At 39.1% G+C, this 22,320-nt stretch overlaps 1 protein-coding gene and 1 non-coding gene across 4 annotated transcripts in view; one reads left to right on the top strand and one right to left on the bottom strand.

Moving 5' to 3' along the window:
- Positions 1–22,320, top strand: part of Fbxo38 (F-box protein 38) — a 47,872-nt gene that overhangs the window by 5,367 nt on the left and 20,185 nt on the right. For all 3 annotated transcript variants that reach the window (XM_055622647.1, XM_055622648.1, XM_055622646.1), the window contains exons 2-9: positions 2,042–2,225; positions 5,814–5,947; positions 9,547–9,710; positions 9,918–10,083; positions 13,138–13,275; positions 14,387–14,524; positions 15,855–15,948; positions 16,838–16,968. In XM_055622647.1, coding sequence (XP_055478622.1) covers positions 2,098–2,225; positions 5,814–5,947; positions 9,547–9,710; positions 9,918–10,083; positions 13,138–13,275; positions 14,387–14,524; positions 15,855–15,948; positions 16,838–16,968 — 1,093 coding nt within the window. In that variant the 5' untranslated portion in view covers positions 2,042–2,097. The remainder of the gene's footprint in view (positions 1–2,041; positions 2,226–5,813; positions 5,948–9,546; positions 9,711–9,917; positions 10,084–13,137; positions 13,276–14,386; positions 14,525–15,854; positions 15,949–16,837; positions 16,969–22,320) is intronic.
- On the bottom strand, positions 17,853–17,954 carry LOC129688225 (U6 spliceosomal RNA). The gene has a single exon (XR_008721882.1). It is a non-coding gene; the product is annotated as a U6 spliceosomal RNA (small nuclear RNA).

Genomic DNA, 22,320 nt, shown 5'->3' with positions numbered 1-22,320 from the left:
AGTGGTTGATAGCTCTTTGGGTAGTCATGGAAAGTGGGAGATCTGGGTGTGTTTAGGATAGGCAAGGTTTATAAGTTAGGAGTCTAGTGAACCACAATAGAGGACAGTGTGCTTTATGTGTTGTGTTTGCATTGGGAGTAGCTGAGACCTTAGCAATGGTTGTTGGTCAATGAGAAGCAGGCGTGCAGGGGAACTGGCAAAGACAAAAGAGTGGTGAGAGAGGAGACAATCACTTGGGGAAATTAGAGGAGTGGCCACAGAGAAGAGTATCACATCAGAGCCCAAGGATGAGAGGCTGGTTCAGGAGCTACATTACATAAGATGTTTCAACACATCTGGGGAGTAAAGGAAATCCTGAGTGTGTTGTGCGGACCTGAACAATTGTGTGTTGTTAACATAGGTGCAGCCTCATGAAGACCGTAGCCTAAGACCCAAAGGGGAATGGCAAAACTTTCCCCTCTTGTTGACATTGATAATGTAGACAAAAACATGTCCACCATGGCTTTCCCCCAATGTCTACACCCTGAAGACTGCTCCCTAAAGAGACTGTGTGCCTATTGAGATTGGCTAAATCTGTTCTCCTTGATCCATCCAGCTGTACATCATAAGCATTGTCTCGCTGTTTTCTGTGTGCTTCAGTTTCTCCATCGGAGATCCCAGCCGGCCAACTCTCACTCAGTGTTCTGTCTGCCCAGTAAGGTCCAACTCTGGTCCACCCAAGGACATGCAGGCACATGCTGCTGGGACCTCCTAGAATGTTTTTTAAACTCCCTTACTCCCTTTTTGCCCTATTTTCTGACCTTCCCTTAGGTATCATTTCAATTGTTGTTTTCCTTAAAGAAAAAAAAAAAAAAAGTAGTGGATGAGCCTGGTGTGCCATGTGCTCCTTTAAAACTGTTTTGCTTTCAGCTGGAGAGATGGCTCAGAGAAATTGTTTGCTTTCTGTATACCACTTATCTCAGCTTGAAATTTTATGCTCATTTGCATGTTCCTTACCTCCTTACTGGCTTCCAAGGTCTTTTGTTCATGATTCTAGGCTTACTACAGGCTTTGGAAGTATGTGAAGGCGTGTGAATAAAAGAATACTTGAATAAATCTTATTTCACTTGCCAACTCTGTCTACAGTACTCCATTAATACCAAAGAGATCCATATTTTATAGCTATACTATATCTGGACCACCATAATACTTACAATCCCAGACAATCTGACAATCTGGGTATTACTCCCACATACTAATAAACAGAAAACAACAAAATATATTGTTGCTCACCTCATTTTCCTTCCCTTACTAAGACTTTATTTTAAAAGCAAAATGTATATGATATATAAAAGTGAAATTTTCCTCAAAAATTGTAAGTTTTGTATTTTCTTTAAGGAGAGTGTTTATAGATTGATATTATTACATTCACAGAATGTCTCATTTCCTCACTTTTCAAGTGGGAGAATGAAGAATTTAGGAGGTTGGTTTCTCTCTTAGAAATAATAATTTGTGGCAGGTCAAAAATGAAATCCTGGAGTCTCTGCCGTGTTAGGGCTAGCTTACATGAAATGCCAGATTCCTTGATATTAATGGCACACAGGTGAGGTGCAGCTGAAGCTGATAGCTGAAAGGTTCACTCCGGTGAGTTCAGACAGGCCTTTACACATTAATTTTGAACGGGTGTTTCAAACCATAAGCTCTTAGCCAGAAGCAGTTTTGTTACCTAGTTATCTTGTATTACATACTGAAGAAATTGATGCCTGGAGAAAGAGTGACCAGCTGGGTAGGAAGCCCCAAAATACAAAGTAGAAAGTAGGACTTTATTGGTGAGTTTTGTTCATTCTAAATAGCTCACGTTTATGATCTCAACTGTTCTTCGGGAAAAGACATTTTGTGTCTTTAGAACAATTTAATACTTTTGAAAATTTGAATATGGTGTCTTTCGTAATAACATCAGTATTTCTGAATGAATATTGTTTTATCTTGCTTGTAATAGGAACACTGTGGAGTTTGAGTTTGGTGTGCTTCGCTAGGCTACTCTCCTCTGTTTGCCTTTCAGGTGTGAACTAAAACTAGAGAAGGGAATTGTTCTTTGACACTGAGGGCAGCACAGCAATGGGACCACGAAAGAAAAGTGTTAAAATGTGTCTAATGGACAGTGAGATTCCAGAGGAAGTGATAGCAGATGAAACGAAGGACTATATGAATCAGCTGTCACATGAAGTGCTTTGTCATATTTTTAGGTGAGATTTTACTTGGTTCACTTTCATGTACCTAAGATGTAAAAGTAAGAACAAATTGTTTTATAAGTTTTTTTTTTCCTTTAGATTTATTTTACTTGTATATTGCTAGTGGTTTTGCTGTCTTGTCTGTGTACCATATGTGTGCCTAGTGCCTACGAAATCAGAAGAGGGTGTTGGATCCCCTGAATCTGGAGTTGCGGGTAGTATAACCTGGTTGCAGGGAATCAAACCTCAGTCCTGCAAGAACAGCAGCTGCTCTTTACTCTTGAGTCATTTCCCAGCCTCCAAACAGTTTTACGGTCACAGTTTTTACTTAAACTGCATTATAAGAACCGTTAATTAAACCGGAAAACAAAATGTTTTATTCCAGTTTTCATTTCTCCCTTTTATTCATCATCTTTATCCATACCGTTCAAAGACTAGAATACTTCTCTGGAGTTAGAGACCCAAGTTAACATTCTTGATCCACCATTCTCTACCTATCTACTAATGACGGGGAGAGAGGTGTTTTAGGATTCAGTGGTGAAACAGATAGCACTCGTACAATTGAAAGGCATAGGTACGTGATTTAATGATCATGTATTCTCCCATTTTTATGTTGCAATATGTTTTTCACAGTTATAGAAGTCTTTGTTTTCTATTCTGCTAAGGGTACATATGACACAATACTCAATTGTCTTTGTCTTACATATGCTTTATTTCTGCTTTTTTCTGTACTTATAATTAAGATTTCTAAGCTTCTAGATTTTTTTATTAGATAATTAACATTATATTAAATTATTTACCCAGAAAAACTTGCTAACTATGAAGTTCTCAGAAAAATGTTGAAGTTTACACATTATTAATATTTTCAGATTATGAAGTTTTTAAGTAGTGATAAGTTATTTAAGGAGTCATGAACACTTCATTTTTATAATATAAATTTCATATTTTTTATCTTCTGTATTTTTTTTGCTTTTGTGACACATATAGTTTTTGTTAGTTAATTTCTGGGAATAAAAGGCCTAATTTAAAACAATAAATTTTTTCCTACCATCACAAAATGATATTGAAATTCATGTGCTAGAAAAACCTATGTAGAAATTGCTAAAAGTTTCAGTCAAGGCAGCTAACTACCTGATGTTCAAATACATTTTAAAATATACTGTAGTTAGGACAAGGGCTGGAGAAAATAACAAGAGTTGTGTAAAACAGACAGACTAGGCTGTACAGATGTATTCAAATCCATGAAGAGATCTAGTTTAAAAAGTTGGTTTTCATTGGGCATGGTGGTGCACACCTGTAATTCCAGCATGCAGGGAGGCAGAGGCAGACAGCTCTCTCTGGGTCTACAAAGCAAGCCCAGGACAGCCAAGACTGAGAAACCCTGTCTCCAAAAACAAAACAAAACTAAAACAAAGAAAGAAGTTGGTTTTCACATCATTGTGGAAAACATGGATAAGTGATGATGTCATAGGCTGTAAACATTTGGAGAAAAAACTTAAAAGCATGTCTGTTTTACATCTTATTGCTTAATTATAAATGACAAGAGCTAAAATATTAAAACCACTTAAATTCTGCAAAGAAGCATAGTTATAATTGTTAGATGCTAATTGGTGGTCACTACACAGTATATGTTATCTTCATTGATCCCTCAGTGCCCATACAAATGTGCAGAAATTATGTCTCAAAAAGGATTTAAAGTGCTGTGTATTGTGGACAGATTGGACCATATTTTACATTAAAAGTAGATGCCATTTTATAGTTGGGTGGATTAGTCACATGTAAAGGTGAGAGTCAGGCTAAATGTCTTGTACTGTTTCTAATAAACTGAGCACATTAGCTGAACACAGGAGCTCTGAGCTGCTCTGAGTCTGTGGCCTGGGTGTTTCTAGAATAAATAGGTTAGGTTTTATTGTAAAATTTTTACTTGAAACCTCCTACAGTGATTGTGTGGTGATTACTTGGCATATCCCTGAGACAAAAAGTTGGTCTCCCTTAAAAGAGAACTAAGCTTTACTGACTCTTCTAAAATACACACATGTGCTTTTCTAATGGTTTTATTAGCTTACGAAAATTAGGCTTCATTGTGCTATTTTTGATGTAAAATTTGCTTTTGTTCTGCATCTCTCCCTTGTTTCCACCCACCCCACTTTCCGTGTGCCTTTTCAACTCGAGATTTTTAACCACAGCCATCATAGAAGAACATTCATTTCTTCTTTCTAGGGAAAATTTGATGAAAAATAATCGTGATTTCTTTTTAAAAAGTTACTCAGGGCTTATAAAATTAACTAACTAGTTTTTATAAAAAAAAACTAACTCAGGCAAATATTTTGGATTACAAAATATTTGGAATGGTATAAAACTTGAGTTAGAATGTAAAAATTCAATGCTTTTCATTGCTTATATAATGTGTAGTCATATTTTCTGAAAATTGTTTAACTCCCAGAGTGGTAATTAAGTTATGGCTAGCAGTAATGGTTTTGGTAGAAATTTAATTTAGTTATCTTTATTTAAATAGCTTTGAAGGGCCAGTGGTAAGAACACAGTGCAATAGAAAGTATTCAACATGCATGCATACGCTTTGCTGTTGGAGTTAACGTGGCTGTGAGGAATTAGAATCAGCCTACAATATGTTGGCATTGCTGCTCTTCCCACTTACCTAGCTGTAGGGATTTTTGTAGGTTTACCTTCTCTAGGCAGTTTCCCTACTTTTCAACTGCACAGTAGTAGCCCTTACATGCTGAGTGAGGACTCCAGCAGATAAGGAAGACACAGTCAGCAGGACTTTGAAGATAATTTCTAAGGAGCTTGTTAATAGTTGTAGGTAGTACTGAAGGAACCAGTGAAGTACGTTGCAGATTCAACCAGGAGACTTGGCAGCGGAGAGCAAGCCTACAGTTGGTGCCACCTCCTTGCCACAGTGTAGCTGCTAGCTAGAGGACCGGAGGGAGGGTGGCAGAGGAGAAAAAAGGACCCGGGCAAGGAAGGGTTGTGTGGCAAAAAGCCAAGCAGCTGCTCTCCTTGTGGAGTTCTGACACAGCACCCACTGGGTAAAGGTAGCTTTCACTTGACACTCTAGGTATGTGTGGAGATATACTCTAGGTATCTTAAGAGATAAAGATGAGGTTTTCTGCTATTTAAAAATATATGTAGGTATTATTAGAAACTAAGTAGAAACATGGAAAGAGCTCAATATTTTATTTGGGTACTTGAGTATTTGTAGATTTAGCTGCATTTACTCAAAAGCCAAATTGGGGCTGGAGAGTAGGTTCTGTGGTTCAGAGCGTTTGTTGCTCTTGCAGAGGACACAGGTTTGGTTCCTAGCACCCACATGGTGTCTAACCATGTTGCCATCTGTAACCCCCCAATCCCAAGGGATCCAACACCCTCTTCTGACCTCCAAGGTCACCAGGGGTACATGTTGAATACATAAATACATGTAGTCAGATTTTCATAAAATAAGAAAAAAATTATAAGCTGAATGATCTTATGCACTTAAAAGTGCTGTGAATGTTCTTAAGGCCTCACATCATTTAAACGGTGGGAGCATGGTAGAGGGGAAAGGCCTGTATGCATACTTGATTCCCATTTCTTTCCATTACAAAGGTACCTCCCGCTGCAGGATATCATGTGCATGGAGTGTCTTTCTCGGAAGCTAAAGGAAGCAGTTACTCTCTACCTGAGAGTTGTGAGAGTTGTGGACCTCTGTGCAGGGCGGTGGTGGGAGTATATGCCAAGTGGTAAGTAGACAGAGGTTTGAGGGTGCGTCTGAGCCCAGGTGGAGAGAGATAAAAATGGCTCCATAGAATGTGACTTTTTTTTTAAAGGTAATTAATTTATGACATGAAAGCAGAGGGCTCCTGTTTGGAGGGGAGGAATAAGGTAAGTCTAGCAGGAGGAATGAGAACAAAAGGAATGGGAAATTCATGATATACATGTTTGAATATGTCATAAAGAAGCCCTTAGTGTCCTTATTAAAATAATAGTAAAAAGGGCTGGTTTTCTTTTAACAGTCTTCTGTTAGTATGCTTTCCTATTGCTTATTAACTAGAATCTTTTAAAATCATGCTTTAAAAAAAAATAATGTTCAGACCATGAGATTAGAAAATGGATTGAGGCCGAGACAGACAAACTCAACAAAAGAGATAGAACATCAGAGAAGTCCTTACCAGAAATGGACGGCTGAAGAGATAGCTTGTTTCCAAAGTTCTCCTAGACAGGCAGAACAGACTCCCTCTAGAGTTCTGTAAAGTGCAGCTTGGGGTGCCCTGTCCTTTCAAGAGATGCTACATAAATGTTCTGGAAAACAATGTTGCAATGTCAGGCTGGAAATTGGCTTATAGGAAACAAAACACAGTTGTCATTAGTTACTTAAGCTGTGAAGGGCAAGTATTCATTTAACTCTAGAGAGTGATGGTTTGTGGTAGGCAAGATTGTCAGGGTAGCATCTTCTGTTAGATTTTCTTTAGCAGGTGTTGCAGACAGGATGTTGGAGGAGAGCAGAGCTCTTCTGTGCTCCAGCTTAGCATTAACATCATGGCATTTACCAGATTAGGTAGGATCTGTGGGCACATAGCCAATTTTCAGACTGTAAGAAATACCTGTGAGCCCAAAGCTTTTCTTCTCAGCAGTGCATATAAAAAAAAAAAATGGATGTAAGCAGTCTGTAGGGGAAGATTATATTAGCTGGCCTATTCTGTGGCATTTAAGCTAAGCCATGGATCACTTTTTTTTTAACTTTTATTAGTTATACTTTATTCACTTTGTATCACCCCATACACCTCTCCCTCCTCCCCTCCTAATCCTACCTTCCTTCCCCCTTCTTCACACATGCCCCTTCCCGAGTCCACTGATAGGGGAGGTCCCCCTCTCCTTCTTTCTGATCTTAGTCTATCAGATCTCATCAGGAGTGGCTGCATTGTCATCTTCTGTGGCCTGGTAAGGCTGTTCCCCCCTCAGGGGGAGGTGATCAAAGAGCAGGCTAATCAGATATGTCAGAGGCAGTCCCTCTTCCCATTACTATGGAACCCACTTGGACACTGCACTGCCATGGGCTACATTTGTGCAGGGGTTCTAGGTTATCTCCATGCCTGGTACTTGGTTGGAGTATAAGTCTCTGGAAAGACCCCTTTGTTCAAATTTTCTGGTTCTGTTGCTCTCCTTGTGGAGTTCCTGTCCTTTCCAGATCTAACTATTTCCTACTTCTTTCATTAGATTCCATGCACTCTGCCCAACAGTTGGCCATAAGTCTCAGCATCTGCTTTGATAGTCTGCAGGGCAGAGGCTTTCAGAGGCCCTCTGTGGCAGGTTCCTAGCTTGTCTCCTGTTTTCTTCTTCTTCTGATGTCCATCCTCTTTGCCTTTTGGGATGAGCCTGGATCATTTTTTAAGACTGGCTCTCACTGTGTAGCTAGGGCTTGTTGGAATGCACTACATACACCAGAATGGCCTTAATTTCACAGAGATTCACCTATCTCTGCCTCCTAAGTACTGAGATTAAATATATGTGCCTCCATGTCCAGCTGAAGCCCTAAATCTTGATAGAAGTACCTGATGGCTCATATATGTGATCTCTTTGGAGTTATATCCCATCTTAATTACCGTTCCCCATTTGTGGTGGTTATAGTGTATGTAAAAAGAGAGAGGCTAATGTCTATAGGGCTCACGTTAGGCTTTGGATTCTTGCATTGCTAGTTAATTCTTCAATAATAGCATTCAGTAAACACTACAAGAAAATGATAGGACATGTTTTAATTGTAGAGCATAAGTAATTTCTATGGTCACTTTTTACTATTTGTTTTGTTTTTGAAATAGACTTGCTTGTAGGCCAGGCTGGCTTTAAACTTACCAGGTAGGTGAGCTGAGGCTGGCCTTGAACTCCTGACCCTTCTGTCTCTACCTCTCAAGTGCTGAGATTGTGGGCTGCACTGCCATGCCTGGCTCTTACTATTTACCTTTGTGATTCTGTAGCTAGCAACTCTGTATTAGCCCTATTCAAATAGAACATTTTTTTTAAAAGCTTCAGTCCTTTGGTTTCGTTGGAAAGTTAATATTTTTTTTATCAGTGAGCAGACAGTTGGCTTTCAGATATCTTCTGAGGCTCCAGTAATAGAAAATGTATCTGTGACTTGTCTCCATACATATTTAACCTATAGCTGCTGCTGTGAAGGTTTTGCCTGTCTCTGTTTGCATCTTGCTAATTCCTGCTGCAGAGCACAGCTGGCCTCCCAGATACACACTTTTTATTTATTTTTTTACCATCTCAGTACCTGTTCACATTCTATCATTCTTGTTTTCTTAGCCAACTTTCTTCTATTTTTTTTTTTTTAATTTAATGAAATAGTGGGGAGTAACAGTTAAACATATAAAAGAGCAGTTGCAAGGAAATGGTTAGAAAAGGGTGAACCTAGTTTGGGATAGTAATTAGGGGACTAATTTATTTTTTATTTTTTTTTTACAATTTATTCATTATATATTCTGATTGAAGCCCCCTCTCTCAACTCCTCCCAGTCCCACCCTCACTCCCTCTTCCCTCCCATCCCTTTTCTCTAGTCAACTGAAAGGGGGAGTTCTCCACTATTGCCATCTGCCCATAGCTTATCAAGTCTACCCAGAACTGCCTGGATCCTCTTCTTTTGTGGCCTGGCAAGGCTGCATCACCAGGGGCAAGTGATCAAAGATCATGACAGAGGCGGCCTCTGTTCCCCTTTCTCCAGAACCCACATAGAGACTGAGGTGCCAGTCAGCTACATCTGAGCAGGGTTTCTAGGTCCTCTCCCTGCATAGTCCTTGGTTGGTGCATCAATCTCTACAGGATCCCCTAGGCTCAGGTTTTTTAGCTTTGTTGTTCTTAAAGATGAGGTCTGTATCCTATTTTTACTTTTAGTGTTTTGTGGAACCCTTAGGTTTTCTAGAGTAGCATCTATGGAGGAAAAGGAAGAAGAGACTGGGTGGTAATGTGATGCATTATCCCTTACCATCTATCAGTCCAAAGTTCACATTAAATAATGTGAGGTTAAATATGTGCTGTTTGTTAATTGAAGATTTAAATGCCTTGACAGTAGCCAGAACAAAAAAAAAAGGACATAGTAGATGAAAACCTTAGCTATAAAGTACCCTAAACATGCAATGGAATACTGAGCAGGTAGTATATATGATGTAATTTCCATGTAATGAGCCTAGGGTATGTTCTCTTTAACAGTTTATTCAGCTGTGACATTGCTTCATAGGACTGTTAAAGGAACCCATTGCTGTTTCACTTTTCGTTGAAACTTACATGTACTTAGTAAATACTTGTGAATGGACGATGAACCTTTTCTAAGTGCTTCTGACCTCCTCAGGCTTCACAGATTCCAGTTTCCTAACGCTTTTGAAGAAGATGCCAGATGTTGAACAGCTATATGGCCTTCACCCTAGATACCTCGAGAGGCGAAGAGTAAGGGGCCACGAGGCTTTCAGCATTCCAGGAGTCCTAGAAGCTTTGCAGGCATGCCCAAACTTGGTGGTAAGTAACCTGTTGGACATGTTACCATCCGCTGGTTTATAGACTAGTGGCTCAGGAGGACTGTGGAGCTTACTCACTCACATGCAGACTGCACGCATAACCAGCGTGTCTTCAGTCCCGTTGCATATTTAGCATCTTGTACAGAAAGAGACGCTTTGCATACAAAATGAAAGCCTTCCTTATGCTTGCCGTGGTGCTATTTTCTAGGGTGTAGAAACATCTCATTTGGAGTTGGTAGAATCCATTTGGACATATATGCCGCATGTTCATATTTTGGGGAAATTTCGTAATCGTAACGGAGCATTTCCAATTCCTCCTGAAAATAAACTGAAAATCCCCATAGGAGCCAAAATCCAAACTTTGCATTTAGTTGGTGAGTACCTGCTTTCTGGTTCGCTTGTCATGCCTTGAAACACTGTAAGTGAATACTCACTGAAACAGTTATGAAAATTTAAGATGATCTTATTGATGGGGTGTAGGAAAAGAAATGCTTGTGAGACGTGTATAAAAGCTGAGTTTTCCATTAGTTAAAGCGCACTCAGGGGAATGTTGCTTTTCAGGCAGTCAACTGCCATGCTGAAGACAGTTTGATGGTTTTATCTTTTTGGGTTTTTCCATCAAGCTTTAACCCTGCCTTTACTCTGATCTTGCCCTTTAGAGAGGGATCTTCAATACAACTTTTGAGAGGAGGAATTTATTTCATGCTGGTTCTGTTTGTGTGTTTGATGTGTGGTCATGTGTGTGCCACGGTGCATTTGTGGAGGTTAAAGGACAAGTGCATACAGTCCTTTCTCTCCTTCCATCTTTATGTGGGTTCCGTGGAGGTAACTAGGCCTTTCCTGCATGACACATGCTTTATCCACCAAGCCGTGGGCCATGTTTTACTGCGATGTCTGGCTTATTCTAGCTACTGATACTGATACTAAGGAACTAAACTTTTAAATTTTATTTAAATTTCTTCTTACTAAAAAAAAGAGATGAGTCAGGATCTTCCATGTAACTCAGGTTGGCCAGGAGCGCTCTATTCATCTTAGCCTTTGCAGCTTCTGAGTGTTGGCATTACAGGTGGGCATCACTGTGCTCAGTTAATTTACTTAAATTTAAACAGGCAGCTGTAGCCTGGGCCTACTAAACCTCAGTCTAGAACATTATAAAACCCTCGCTATTTAGTTTTTTTCTTGAAGTAAAAAAATTACCATGCTCCTCAATCTAGAGTCATTGGAATGAACATTCTGCCTTACTTTTTTCCTCTAAAAAATGGTGATGGAGTGATCTTTTCCAGAACTTTCTTTACTTGCATGGTTATGTTGTGCTTTCTCCATATGCATGCTTTTTGAAATTACATCATTATAATTTCAACAAGGACAAATGTTTTATTTGTTTTGTTTTGTTTTTTTTTTAATTTATCAACTTCTAACTTTTCATCTTTGGCTTAATCTGCTAAGAGACTTTTGAAGGCTTATTAATATTAAAGTCTGACACTATTTTTTATTTATTTTGAGAGAAAATGTTATGTAGCTTAGGCTGGCCTCAAATTCACTAAATAGCTCAGGGTGACCCTCAATTTCTGATCCTCTTGCCTGTTCCTCACTACTTGGATTGCAGGCATGAACTACCATGCCCAGTTTCATGTGGTGTCAGGCAAAGATGAAATCCAGGTAGGTCTTTGTGGCTGCTAGGCAAGTACTCTTATCAACTGAGCCATATCCTCAGCCCAAATATTTTCATATTTTAAGCTATATTTTTAAGTTTATATTTTATTACTGTTAATGTTCATATTGAATTTATGCTATATTCCACAGATTACTCCAGATATTGGGGATAGTCTAACCCTATATTCTAAAATAGGGTTAGATAGTAATAGGAGGACCTGAGGGATAATACGGGAAAGGGTCCACGTCTCTATGTGTGACTAGAGAAGGCTAGTAAAGACCCCTCTTACTTGTCAGCCTCTGGAGTGAGTCTGAGCAAGGATATGAATATTTGGATTTTTAAGTGATAAGGGGTTTTATTTCTGTAATATCTTAAGTTTATAACGTAGCCTCAAGGTAGAAGGTAGTGTGACTTCTATCAAGGTAGAAGATTTTTATATCTTCACATTTTCCATAGTGCCTATACCAGTTAATTGCAAACATTGGTAAGTTTCACTGAAATGCATTAATTATGTGATTGACTAAGTTAGTACAGCTTTGTACTAACTGTGTGCTGGTTAATGTGAAGAGATACACATTTATCCATTGTTTATAGGCTAAATTTGGCAGAAAGTAGGACTGAGCATCAGACAACTATCTTTGGATCTTTCTCGCCTTGCCCTGTGACTCAGACAAGCAGCAGTGCCACCTTTGTGGTAGACATGAAGCTTGATTTGTGAATTCTTTCCTTCTCTTGGTCTGATTTTCTTCCTTTGCTCTTATCCCCATTTTTATTTCCCATCTGTTGCCACATGGTGTGTTTACGTATTAAGAACCTAATCAGTAAACTGCAGTTTTGAGAAGACAGGCCGAGGAGTAGTCCATGTAAGCGATAGTAGGGGCATTACCCAGAGGTTCGCTTTTAAAGAACCTGCTGCTTTTAAGTTCTGTGATTTTGCTTTCTTCAGCTGTTCTTGAAAGCAGTCTCAGAATAAAAGTGGCATTGTGTTAATTGTATCAGTTACTCTTAGGTGCCATCACCCTGAACTCTTAGATTTTCTCATAGGCTTTTGTCTAACATGGTGTTTTGACTATTGCAGCATGTTGCTGAAGCTACCTCCTTCCATTAGGATTTACAAATTATCAGTCTTTTTCTTCTTTCAGATCTGCTGATAGCTCCCCCATTACACACCCTTCCCCTTTTCCAGATTGAGTTCTCCATAGATATGATTCATCAAAGGCATAAAACATTCTTAATAGCTTGAGACATTAAAATAAATAGCTGTCAAATTTTGTTCTCAAAGTCATGTTGGCTTCTTCTACATATTTACAAATGGCTAAAATTCCCATAATTATGGAAATGACTTCAAGGTGTGTTTTGCTACTACAAAGCAAAATATTATAATTCAGCTGGCCTCACTTTGTGCTGAGAAATTTAGCTTTCTCAGTGAGGGGAAATAGTGGTCCCTGGCAGCCACGCATATTTGTGCACTCACCTGCATCTTCTGAGAAACCTACTTTTAGTTTGTACCTATAGGATACAGCTATGAGATAGATGTGTTTTCAATACACAAACAGATTTTAAGTCCCATTCTTTATAATATGGTTTGCATAAAACTTCTTTAATAGCCTGTTTTAAATAAACCAAATTTAGTGGGCTTTAATTATGTCATTGGTTCAGATAAACATCTTCTTAAAGAATAGACTGTCAACTGAAAATTGGACTCTTGAGCAAACTGTATGCAGAGTACACAGTATTTTTGTCACTGTCTTGTTCTTTTGTGTGTGTGCTCTAGGGGTCAATGTTCCTGAAATCCCTTGTATCCCTATGCTAAGGCACCTGTACATGAAGTGGGTGAGACTCACAAAACCACAGCCGTTTAAAGACTTCCTTTGCATCAGCTTGCGAACTTTTGTCATGAGGAACTGTGCAGGTAATACTGTATGCAGTTACAGTTGAATGAAGCGTGTACTTGGAAAAATGTCCTTGCACAGTCTGCATTTGTATTGTAAATTATGTTATTACTATCTATGTTTTTTGACTTGTGAATGCAGTATTTGTTTTGTTTTGTGGACAGTAGAAATGTAATCAACCTTAGCAAACAAGACAAAACCAAAAACAAAAATCAACAGACTAGCTGAGTGTTTTATATAAGCTCAGATTTTAGTTCACTGGCTTATTTTAATAGATTTCAGTCTTTTTAGTCTCTGATTTTCTAAACATTAACAACAGTTATTCTACCTTATACTTTGGTTTCGTGATGTTCCTCAGCTGAACAAAGCCCCTGGTGCCGCTGTCTGTTGTCTGTACTGTCAGGGGTAACATTCTCTTCAGGGTTCAGTCTGACTAGAGGCATTTTCCCTTATTTCTTACTCCTCTGTCTGGTCACATCTGCCTGTTTGGTGCTACGAGGATGAATATAGCTCCACTTGTTGTCACCCTGTGACACTGTCGTCTTACCCTGAGATGCTTAGGTCATCTTCTAAGCGTAGCGTGGCTTCCAGGGTCCACTTCCTGGCATCTTGTTTTTTCTTTTTATGGAGTACAGCATGTCTTAACTTGTTACTTCGTATATTCAGTCTTTTTTATCATTTCAGAATTATTTATATGCTGTTTCTCCATTGGAAGTCTTAATGGGCAGGACCGTTGCTTCTTTGGTCTTTCCTAGGATCTAGCATACTGCTGGACATAAAGAGATGCTGAAAGGGTAAAGCAGCTTATTTGAGTGAAGGTTCAAATTGTCGTCTTGAGATTTTTTTTTCTCATTTGTTATTTTGAAGTGAAAATTATTGACACTTACATATATTTGCAAAACATACTTCATATTTTTCCATTGCTTTTGAAAGGTTCTCGTGCTGAGCAAGTGTTTTGTCAGCAAACTAGCATTTGATTTAGTGACGCATAGAGCACAGACTACCACCAAGAGTTTTGTCTATCATTTTAAGACAAAGGGTTTATAAGTTACTCTTTTCAATTGCTGTTTCAAAATTTTATCTATTAAATAGTTTATTATATATTTTTTTTGTTTTGTTTACTTTTTCCAGGACCAACAAATTCTTTGAAATACGTGCCCTTGGTAACAGGTCTGGCATCTGCCCGGAACTTAGAACACTTGGAAATGGTTCGAGTCCCTTTCCTGGGAGGTCTCATCCAGCATGTGGTTGAAGACAGCTGGAGATCAGGTATTCTTTTCTTTTAGTTACAAAACAGCTTTTAAAATTAGCTTTTGATTTTTTTTTAAGGCTTTGTTTAGTCACCTCTTATTTTTAAAATAATGCTTATAATTGTCTTTGCTTTTTTATGGTGTGTTTGATGATGAAGGTAAGTATTGTTGAGCTCAGGCTAATATTCTTTGTCTTTTTATTCATGTTAGACCTTTTCAAGAGAAGTGAAAGAGTAATAAGGCCAGTTTTCTAGTTTTTTACATATTAGTTGGTAAATAAGTAATACCTTCTCTTATATTGAGCTCTTTCTTAGAACTGCTGACTCGGTGACAAAACTTCTACAGCATGTTTAGCAGTATTAACCACATCTATGTTATCAGTGTTACTGGAGGGTTTCCATTTTATTATTTTTTTCATTTTACTTTCTTTTCCATCTTTATTAATAATTCATTAACTACGTTTCTAGTTTTAATTACTATTATCTAGATCAATTTTTTTTTTTTTAGCAATGAAATGATTAGCAAACTGTTAGTTCCCTCTCTCCTGCAGTGAAGGGGGTATTAAGAGTGAGTGTCTTTTCTTTCAAGAGCCATCACCTGACAGATGAACCTGATGTCCAGGTACCAGGCATGGAAACTTCCATACACTATAACAAATACCAGACACAACAGCATTACTAAAGCCTGAGCTCTTCTGGAGACCTGAGATGTCCAAGTCAGGGATTATCTCTTCTCAAAGGAAAATGGAGTTGGGTCCTAACACTGCAGTGATTTGTTCACACAGGCGGCATGTGTCTGTAACCCTATACCAGGAGGAGGAGACAATGCCCAGCCACCACAGCCAAAATGGCAAGTTCTCGCTTCAGTGAGAGAACCTGTCCTCAAACATAATGTGAAGAGAAGTAAAGGAACCTCTGGCTACCACGTGGGTGTGTGCACTGGTACACACACACACACACCCACACCCACACACAAAATTAATTAATTACAACAAAATTTGAAAAATCAAACTTGAAAATGAATTCAAATAGTGTTATCTTGTTCCATGATATCCTGGAGGTTCAGGATTTGGCCAGGAAGGGTCAGTCTTTCTGTACTTCCCTCATGGGTTTTCAGCATTTTCTTTGTTTTAAGTCTTGAGTGTTCAGACGCTCAAAGTGTGTTTTCACAAGAGAATCTGTTTTGGGGAAATAACTGCTAGAACTAGTTCACCTTAAGGCAATGTGGTTGCAGAAACACAGCATTTACCTTTAAACAAGTAATTATTTTCTAAGGCATGTATAACTTCTTTACCAAAAGTTCTCTGGTCAGAGAAATGCTTATTTTTGTTCCTTTTTCTCTTTAACCAGGCGGCTTTAGAAATTTGCACACCATTGTTTTAGGCGCTTGCAAGAATGCCCTTGAAGTAGATCTTGGTTACCTCATCATCACCGCTGCCCGTAGGTATGTTTTGTCCTAGAATTAGATGTTTTAGAAAACTTGGGGCTAGTGTATCTATCCATATTCGGTGTAGAATTTGGTCATGTCCTATTTGGATTTAAAATACAAAAGGACTACTTAAGTAGCAGATGGCATCACTTCATGTTTGTCTGACTTTCGAGCGGGAGCGGTGGAACTGCCCTCTAGGTTCATCAGTCCTAGGGCCGTATGGTATTGTGGCATAGGAAAGTGCCGCCTGAGTGTAGCGTGAATAGCAGTTAGTGACAGTGGTACCTGAAGCCTCTCTAGAACCATTTTCCATCTGTACTTGGTCTTCTGAGTTGTTTGAGCTGATGATATACTTCCTACTCAGAAATCTGTCTTAGAACGGCCTTTGCAGTGTTCTATGTGCAGAATATTTTAACATATCTTAGGTCCCTTCATCCTACATTAGCTATTTCCCAACTCTCAGCGGTTAGACTTACCACAGCCTGCATGTGTAATTCAAAACTCTGGCCAGTCACTTCTCACCTTCCACTGTGGGTTCTTTGGAATGACCTCGGGTGCTCCCTGAGTTCATCCACCAGCTCTGCTTTCTTACCTTGATTGTGCTTAAGGAAGTTCTTAGGGGGAAAAGGTTCTTGGGCAAGTTCTAGGATTCTAACTGTATGATTGATTGTTACTAATTGCAGAGCTAGAGCATACTGCCTTATGTGAGGCTATACTTGAAAAGAGAAATCTCGAAGTTTTGTTTGTTTGGTTGATTTTGTTGTTGTTTGTTTTTTAATTGAAAGAGGGGAACATTCTTGATACCTGTGGTAACTATAGTAAAATTATAAACTCGTTTTTGAGCTCTGTTTTCAGGAAGACTCTGATGCCATTGTTTTCATTTAACATGTTTTTCTATTTGTAGGTTACATGAAGTTCGCATCCAGCCTTCTTTAACCAAAGATGGTGTCTTTTCTGCCCTGAAGATGGCAGAGTTGGAGTTTCCCCAGTTTGAAACCCTTCATCTGGGATACGTAGATGAGTTCCTGCTGCAGAGTAAGAGATCATGTTTTATTGCCAGGATTTGCTGTGGGAAAAAATGCTTGATAGACTGAAATACTGAAATCTGAATATTGTGTGCCTTTCTTTTCTTTTCTAATAAATTACAGTTTATTCGCTTTGTATTCCAGCTGTAGCCCCCTCCCTCATCTCCTCCCATGCCCCTCCCCAAGTCCACTGGTAGGGGAGATCTTCCTTCCCTTCCCTCTGACCCTAGCCTGTCAGGTCTCATCAGGACTGGCTGTATTGTGTTCCTCTGTGGCCTGGTAAGGCTGTACCCTCCTCAGAGGCAGGTGATCAAAGAGCAGGACACTGAGTTCATGACAGAGACAGTCTTGTTCCTATTACTAGGGAGCCCACTTAGACACTGAGCTGCCATGGGCTACATCTCTGCAGGGGTTCTAGGTTATCTCCATACATGGTCCTTGGTTGGAGTCAGTCTCAGAAAAGACCCCTTTGCCCAGATTTTTTGGATCTGTTGCTCTCCTTGTGGAGCTCCTGTCCTCTCCAGGTCTTACAAGTATTTCCCACTTCTTTCATAAGGTTCCCTGTACTCTGCCCAAAGTTTGGCTGAGTCTCAGCATCTGCTTCGATACCTTGCTGGGTAGAGTCTTTCAGTGGCCCTCTGTGGTAGGCTCCTGTTCTGTTCCCTGTTTTCTCCCTCTTCTGATATCCATCCCATTTGCCTTTCTGAGTGAGGATTGATTATCTTATCCACGGTCCTCCTTCTTACTTAGCTTCTTTAAGTGTACAGGTTTTAGAATATTTATCCTATATTATATGTCTCATGCCCACTTATAAGTGAGTATGTGCCATGTGTGTCTTTCTGCTTCTCACTCAGGATGATTTTTTTCTAGTTCCCACCATTTGCCTGCAAAAAAAAAAATATGGAATGCTTCAGGAATTTGCGTGTCATTCTTGTGTAGGGGCCATGCTAATCTGTATTGTTCCAATTTTAGTGTATGTGTTGCTGAAGCAAGCACCTTGATTTTCTTGACCATAAAGCCGACCTAATAAGCGAAGTGCTTGCTTGTCCTGGAGAAGAACTCTTTTACTTCGATGTGCTGACTTCCTCTCCCATGTGCTGACTTCCTCTCCCATATGGTTTCTGGTGTTAGCATGCTATTAGGAATGTAGTGATTAATACTATGCCAAGAAAATCCTTATCTAGGTTTGCAGTTGTTTCCACACTACTGTCCACATTTCTTTCTAATTCTGCTTTATTTTTACAGAATGTCAATCATAGTTCCATTTGTTAAATTTGATCTGTTACATTTCTTGAACTTTTGATGGTCTCAGATGAGGTCCCATTCTTTGCTCATACTTTGCGTTTCCATAATAAGCCTGCTGGGGTTGTGGACTCTGCAGACACTGTGAGCACAAAGTGCTTTGTATCCATTGCTGCTAGCCTGTTAACATTTTGTGTATGCATTTACAAGTAAGAACTCATCCCTTGGGGTTGAAGTTAACTCAGTCAAATTAATTATTCCAACTTTTTCCACATGGCATTTATAAGATAGTTAAAATTTCTACCAACATATGTTTTCATTTTATCAAGAATTAATTTGTTTCTCAGATAATTTATAAAAAATCTTGAATGCATGTTTTTTGTGTTTTCTTTGTATCTAATTTGCATTATAGAACATACAAAGGTAAAAAATGGTTGACCACGTCAGCCTAGTCAAAGCATAGGACAGTCCTGGGCAAAGCACATGACTATGTTCCTCATTCATTTCGGCATAGGTTACAGTAGTAGCTTTTGTGCTTTTGTTTTTTTTTCTTCTTCATCATTGAGGTTCTCATTAGTATACATGTAGGATTCTTTTTAAAAAAAATCAAAGCACCCATTTCTAGACAATTTGTTGCCAGAACCACTTTGTGTAGCTTGAAAACTCTCGGGTTTTATCAGAACAGCATTAAGAAGCTAAGGTAGTATAATATAGAGTATAGTGGTTATTCAGCTTTTCTGTTTCTGAAAGAAGCTGCTAGTACCCTATGTTTCTGTAGCATCTGTGTACAGATGCCCCAAAGTCAGAATCTGTTCTTTGTAGGACTTTCTGCTCCTAAAAGCTCCTAACTTCCCTGTCTTCAAGGTAGCCACCTGTAGGCCTATGGAAGGGTTACCTAATGAGTTAAAAATCTCACTTTCAGGGGATAGGCAGATACTTCCTTCATTTGCAGTCAGTTACTGTCTTATTGTAGTTTTCTCCCCTCACCACATGTTTTCAGTAGGAAATAAACATTACTTTTTCACTGTTATTTCATACTTTGGATAGCAATGTGTTTGTTTCTTTCATATTTACTAGGCTCTTGGTGTTGGTTTTTTTAATAAGCCATTCCCTTCTTAGACCGTTCAGCTTGTTCTTATATGGATTCTCTGTTTCTCCAGAGACTTTCATGGGGTATTTCAGGATAAGTGTTAGGTTAGAGACCATCTTAAGAAGGATAAAAGCTAGGAAGCTGGCTCGGTAGGCGTAGTGCTTGCCAGGCAAGCATGAGGACCTGAGTTCAGATCCCCAGAACCCACATAAAGCTGTATGTGATAACATATCTAAGAATTTCAGCTGTAATGCCAGCTTTCCTTTGGCAAGGTGCAAGGTAGAGACAGGAGAATCCCTAGATATTCTCAGGACAGCTAGCCTGGCATTACACCACTGAACGACAAGAGATCCTGTCTTAATATAGAAGACAGGGACCTACACCAGAGACTGTCCTCTGACCTCCATGGCACACAGGTATGTGTCTTCTCACACACAAGACAGAAGAGAGAGGAGTCACTGTTCACTCTTGCTCTTTCACTTCATCTTCCTTCTTAATAATTCACATCTTGAAGCAGGAGAGTGAAGGAATGGTACTCTCTTGTGAAACTATTTTGTCTGGTAAAATAGATAAATGGAAACATCATCGTTGTCCTCTGGCTTTTATTAGGATTGGCAGTACCAGATAGGAAGTGATGAATGTGCTAAAAAGCTGATGCTGTGTGCTGGAAATAAAGATGGCTGGGATTCAGTGACCTAAAGAATACTTACAGAAGGAGTCTCTGTTTACATAGATTTGTTATCTCAGAGCTTATGAGAAGGTGGTCAGGATAGAAACTCAGTAACATAGACTTAAGTTCTAGAACTTGAGAGAGAGAGAGAGAGAGAGAATTGAGAGTTGCCTGTTGTTAGTCATAATATTGTATAAGATACTTAGGTACTTCCCTACTTTTCTCTTTAATGGCTCTAGGAGAACAAAATGATAAATACAGCCATGTTGGGTGGCACATACCTATAATCCTAGCATGTGGGAGCTGGAGGAAGGAGAATCAGGAGCTCAACATTATCCTTTGCTACATAACAAGTGGGACACAATCCTTAGCTCCATGAGACCATTTCCAAAATAAAACAACAGCAAAAAGATAAATATGTTTGTAGCAATCTCTCATACTTGAGGTATCTAGTAAATAGTGGTTTTTACCTTTAGCTGCCCTGAAGCTTAAAGAGAAAAGGAATAGAAATGAAATCCTAGTATTATCAGAATTTTAAGAATTAAAGCCAGTAGAGGTTTTAATTTTAAGAATTAAAATTAAGAATTTTAAGAATTAAAGCCAGTAGAAAAAACCTCAGGAGCAGGAATGAGTTGTACTACAGAGAGGGCCTTTGTCATTTTAGAGTGGAGCATTTATGTCAACAGCATCTGTAAAGAGGCCAGCTCAAGATTTCATTCATCGTAAGGGAAAGAGCAGTCTGCAAGTCCAAAGAGTAACAAGAAGGTTGATGTTTAGGATGGCATGAGATGACTTCTGCAAGAAATAGCAGTAAATAACTGAAGTTTACAACAATAGAGTGTGAACTATACAGAAAATAAACTTAGTAGTTCTTGGAATGAATGATTGGTTCACACATATTTCAAGCTAAAAATATATATTGCTGTATTGACAGTTTCACCAAGAGCAACTTAGTTTTCTTTATAGGATTGTTGAGTTAATTTCAAGGACTACAGTCTGTGTGTTTGTGTGTGTCTGTGTGTGTCTTAGATTCCTAGTACTACCCTACACACTAAGGATACAATTGAACTAAACACACCATCCTTCAAAGAGCTCTTATGTTTAAGTTAACTATCCTGGAGAGTGAGGACCAGCCATACAGAGGAGAGAATGATGATAAGCAAGAGATGAGGTGTGGTTCCCAGTGGCACGATTAAGGATGATTTACATCCACCCCCTAGATTGTAACCTGACCGATGGCATATGTCTGAGTTAGAATCCAATTCAGGGGACAGTAGCCTGTTGTAAAAAGTTACTAATATTTACTATGGGTTTAACTTCTGGTAACGCTGCTGTTAATCCTCAGCGGCTGTATAACCAAATCACCACACAGAGACTGGGTTTTTAGTTAACCTAGAACACAATGCTGGGTAATATTTACTCCCTCCTAAACCTCCAAGCCCTCAGTTTCCTAACATTTAGATTTCCCACATTTTACTTGCTTTTTGTGAAATCTTAGGTCTGGTTCATGCTTTAAGTCCTCCAAGCTCTCTCCTCCCGCTCTGCTCTCCTCGTGCTCTCCTCGAGCTCCTCCTCCTTCTCGCCCCTTCCTGTTCTCTAGCTCCTCCCTTCTTTCCTGTCCTCTGGCTCCTCCCATTGCACAACATTGTATCTAGTTGCTTTATTTTGTCCTGTTTACACAAGAGTTGAGACAGGATGCTTATAGTGAGTATCACAATGCAATATCCAGATTGAAACCAGAGAGCTGGGGGTGGGGAAATCAGCATTTGAATTAACAAGGGTAAGGCATATACATTTTAAAAGAACATTATACCAACAGTAGACATCTGTCTTCACCTATGTAATGGGCTCCAAAGTACGATCTGATCCTAATTTCGCATGGCGTTATATCAGAGTTCAAAAACTTGATCTCTCTGTGTGTCTGTATGTGTGTGTATGAAAGGGTTTCATTTTTATGATATTTTTTTCTTTTTAAGAGATAGTTGTATGAACCATTACATCTCTCTGTTGCAGGATATTTGATCCCATTGTGAACCCCAAAATTGTAAACTGTAAAGCCTGTTTATTTCGTTTGGTTGAGCCCTAATACACACCTTTAATCCAAGAGCTGTTTGTATATAGAATCTAATAAAGTTAGATCCAAGAACTGTCTGCATTCTAAATCTAATAAAGTTGACCATAGGTCAAGAGGCAGTGCAAGAAACCAGCTGACAAGGATTAAAGAGTAGGAAGGACTCTGTGTTGAGGGGTATTAAGACAGCTTGGAGAAGAAGGAGCTTTAACTCAAGCTCTGGCTTTAGCTTAGGCTTCAGCTCCTCAGCTTTCTGGCTTTTTGGTGCTTTGAACTAGCAAGCCTCTGG

The sequence above is a fragment of the Psammomys obesus genome, unplaced genomic scaffold (assembly GCF_907164565.1).
Source record: "Psammomys obesus unplaced genomic scaffold, mPsaObe1.curated_primary_1811, whole genome shotgun sequence".
In the NCBI taxonomy this organism is placed as follows: domain Eukaryota; kingdom Metazoa; phylum Chordata; class Mammalia; order Rodentia; family Muridae; genus Psammomys; species Psammomys obesus.
This window is presented reverse-complemented; position numbering and strand designations above follow the sequence as displayed.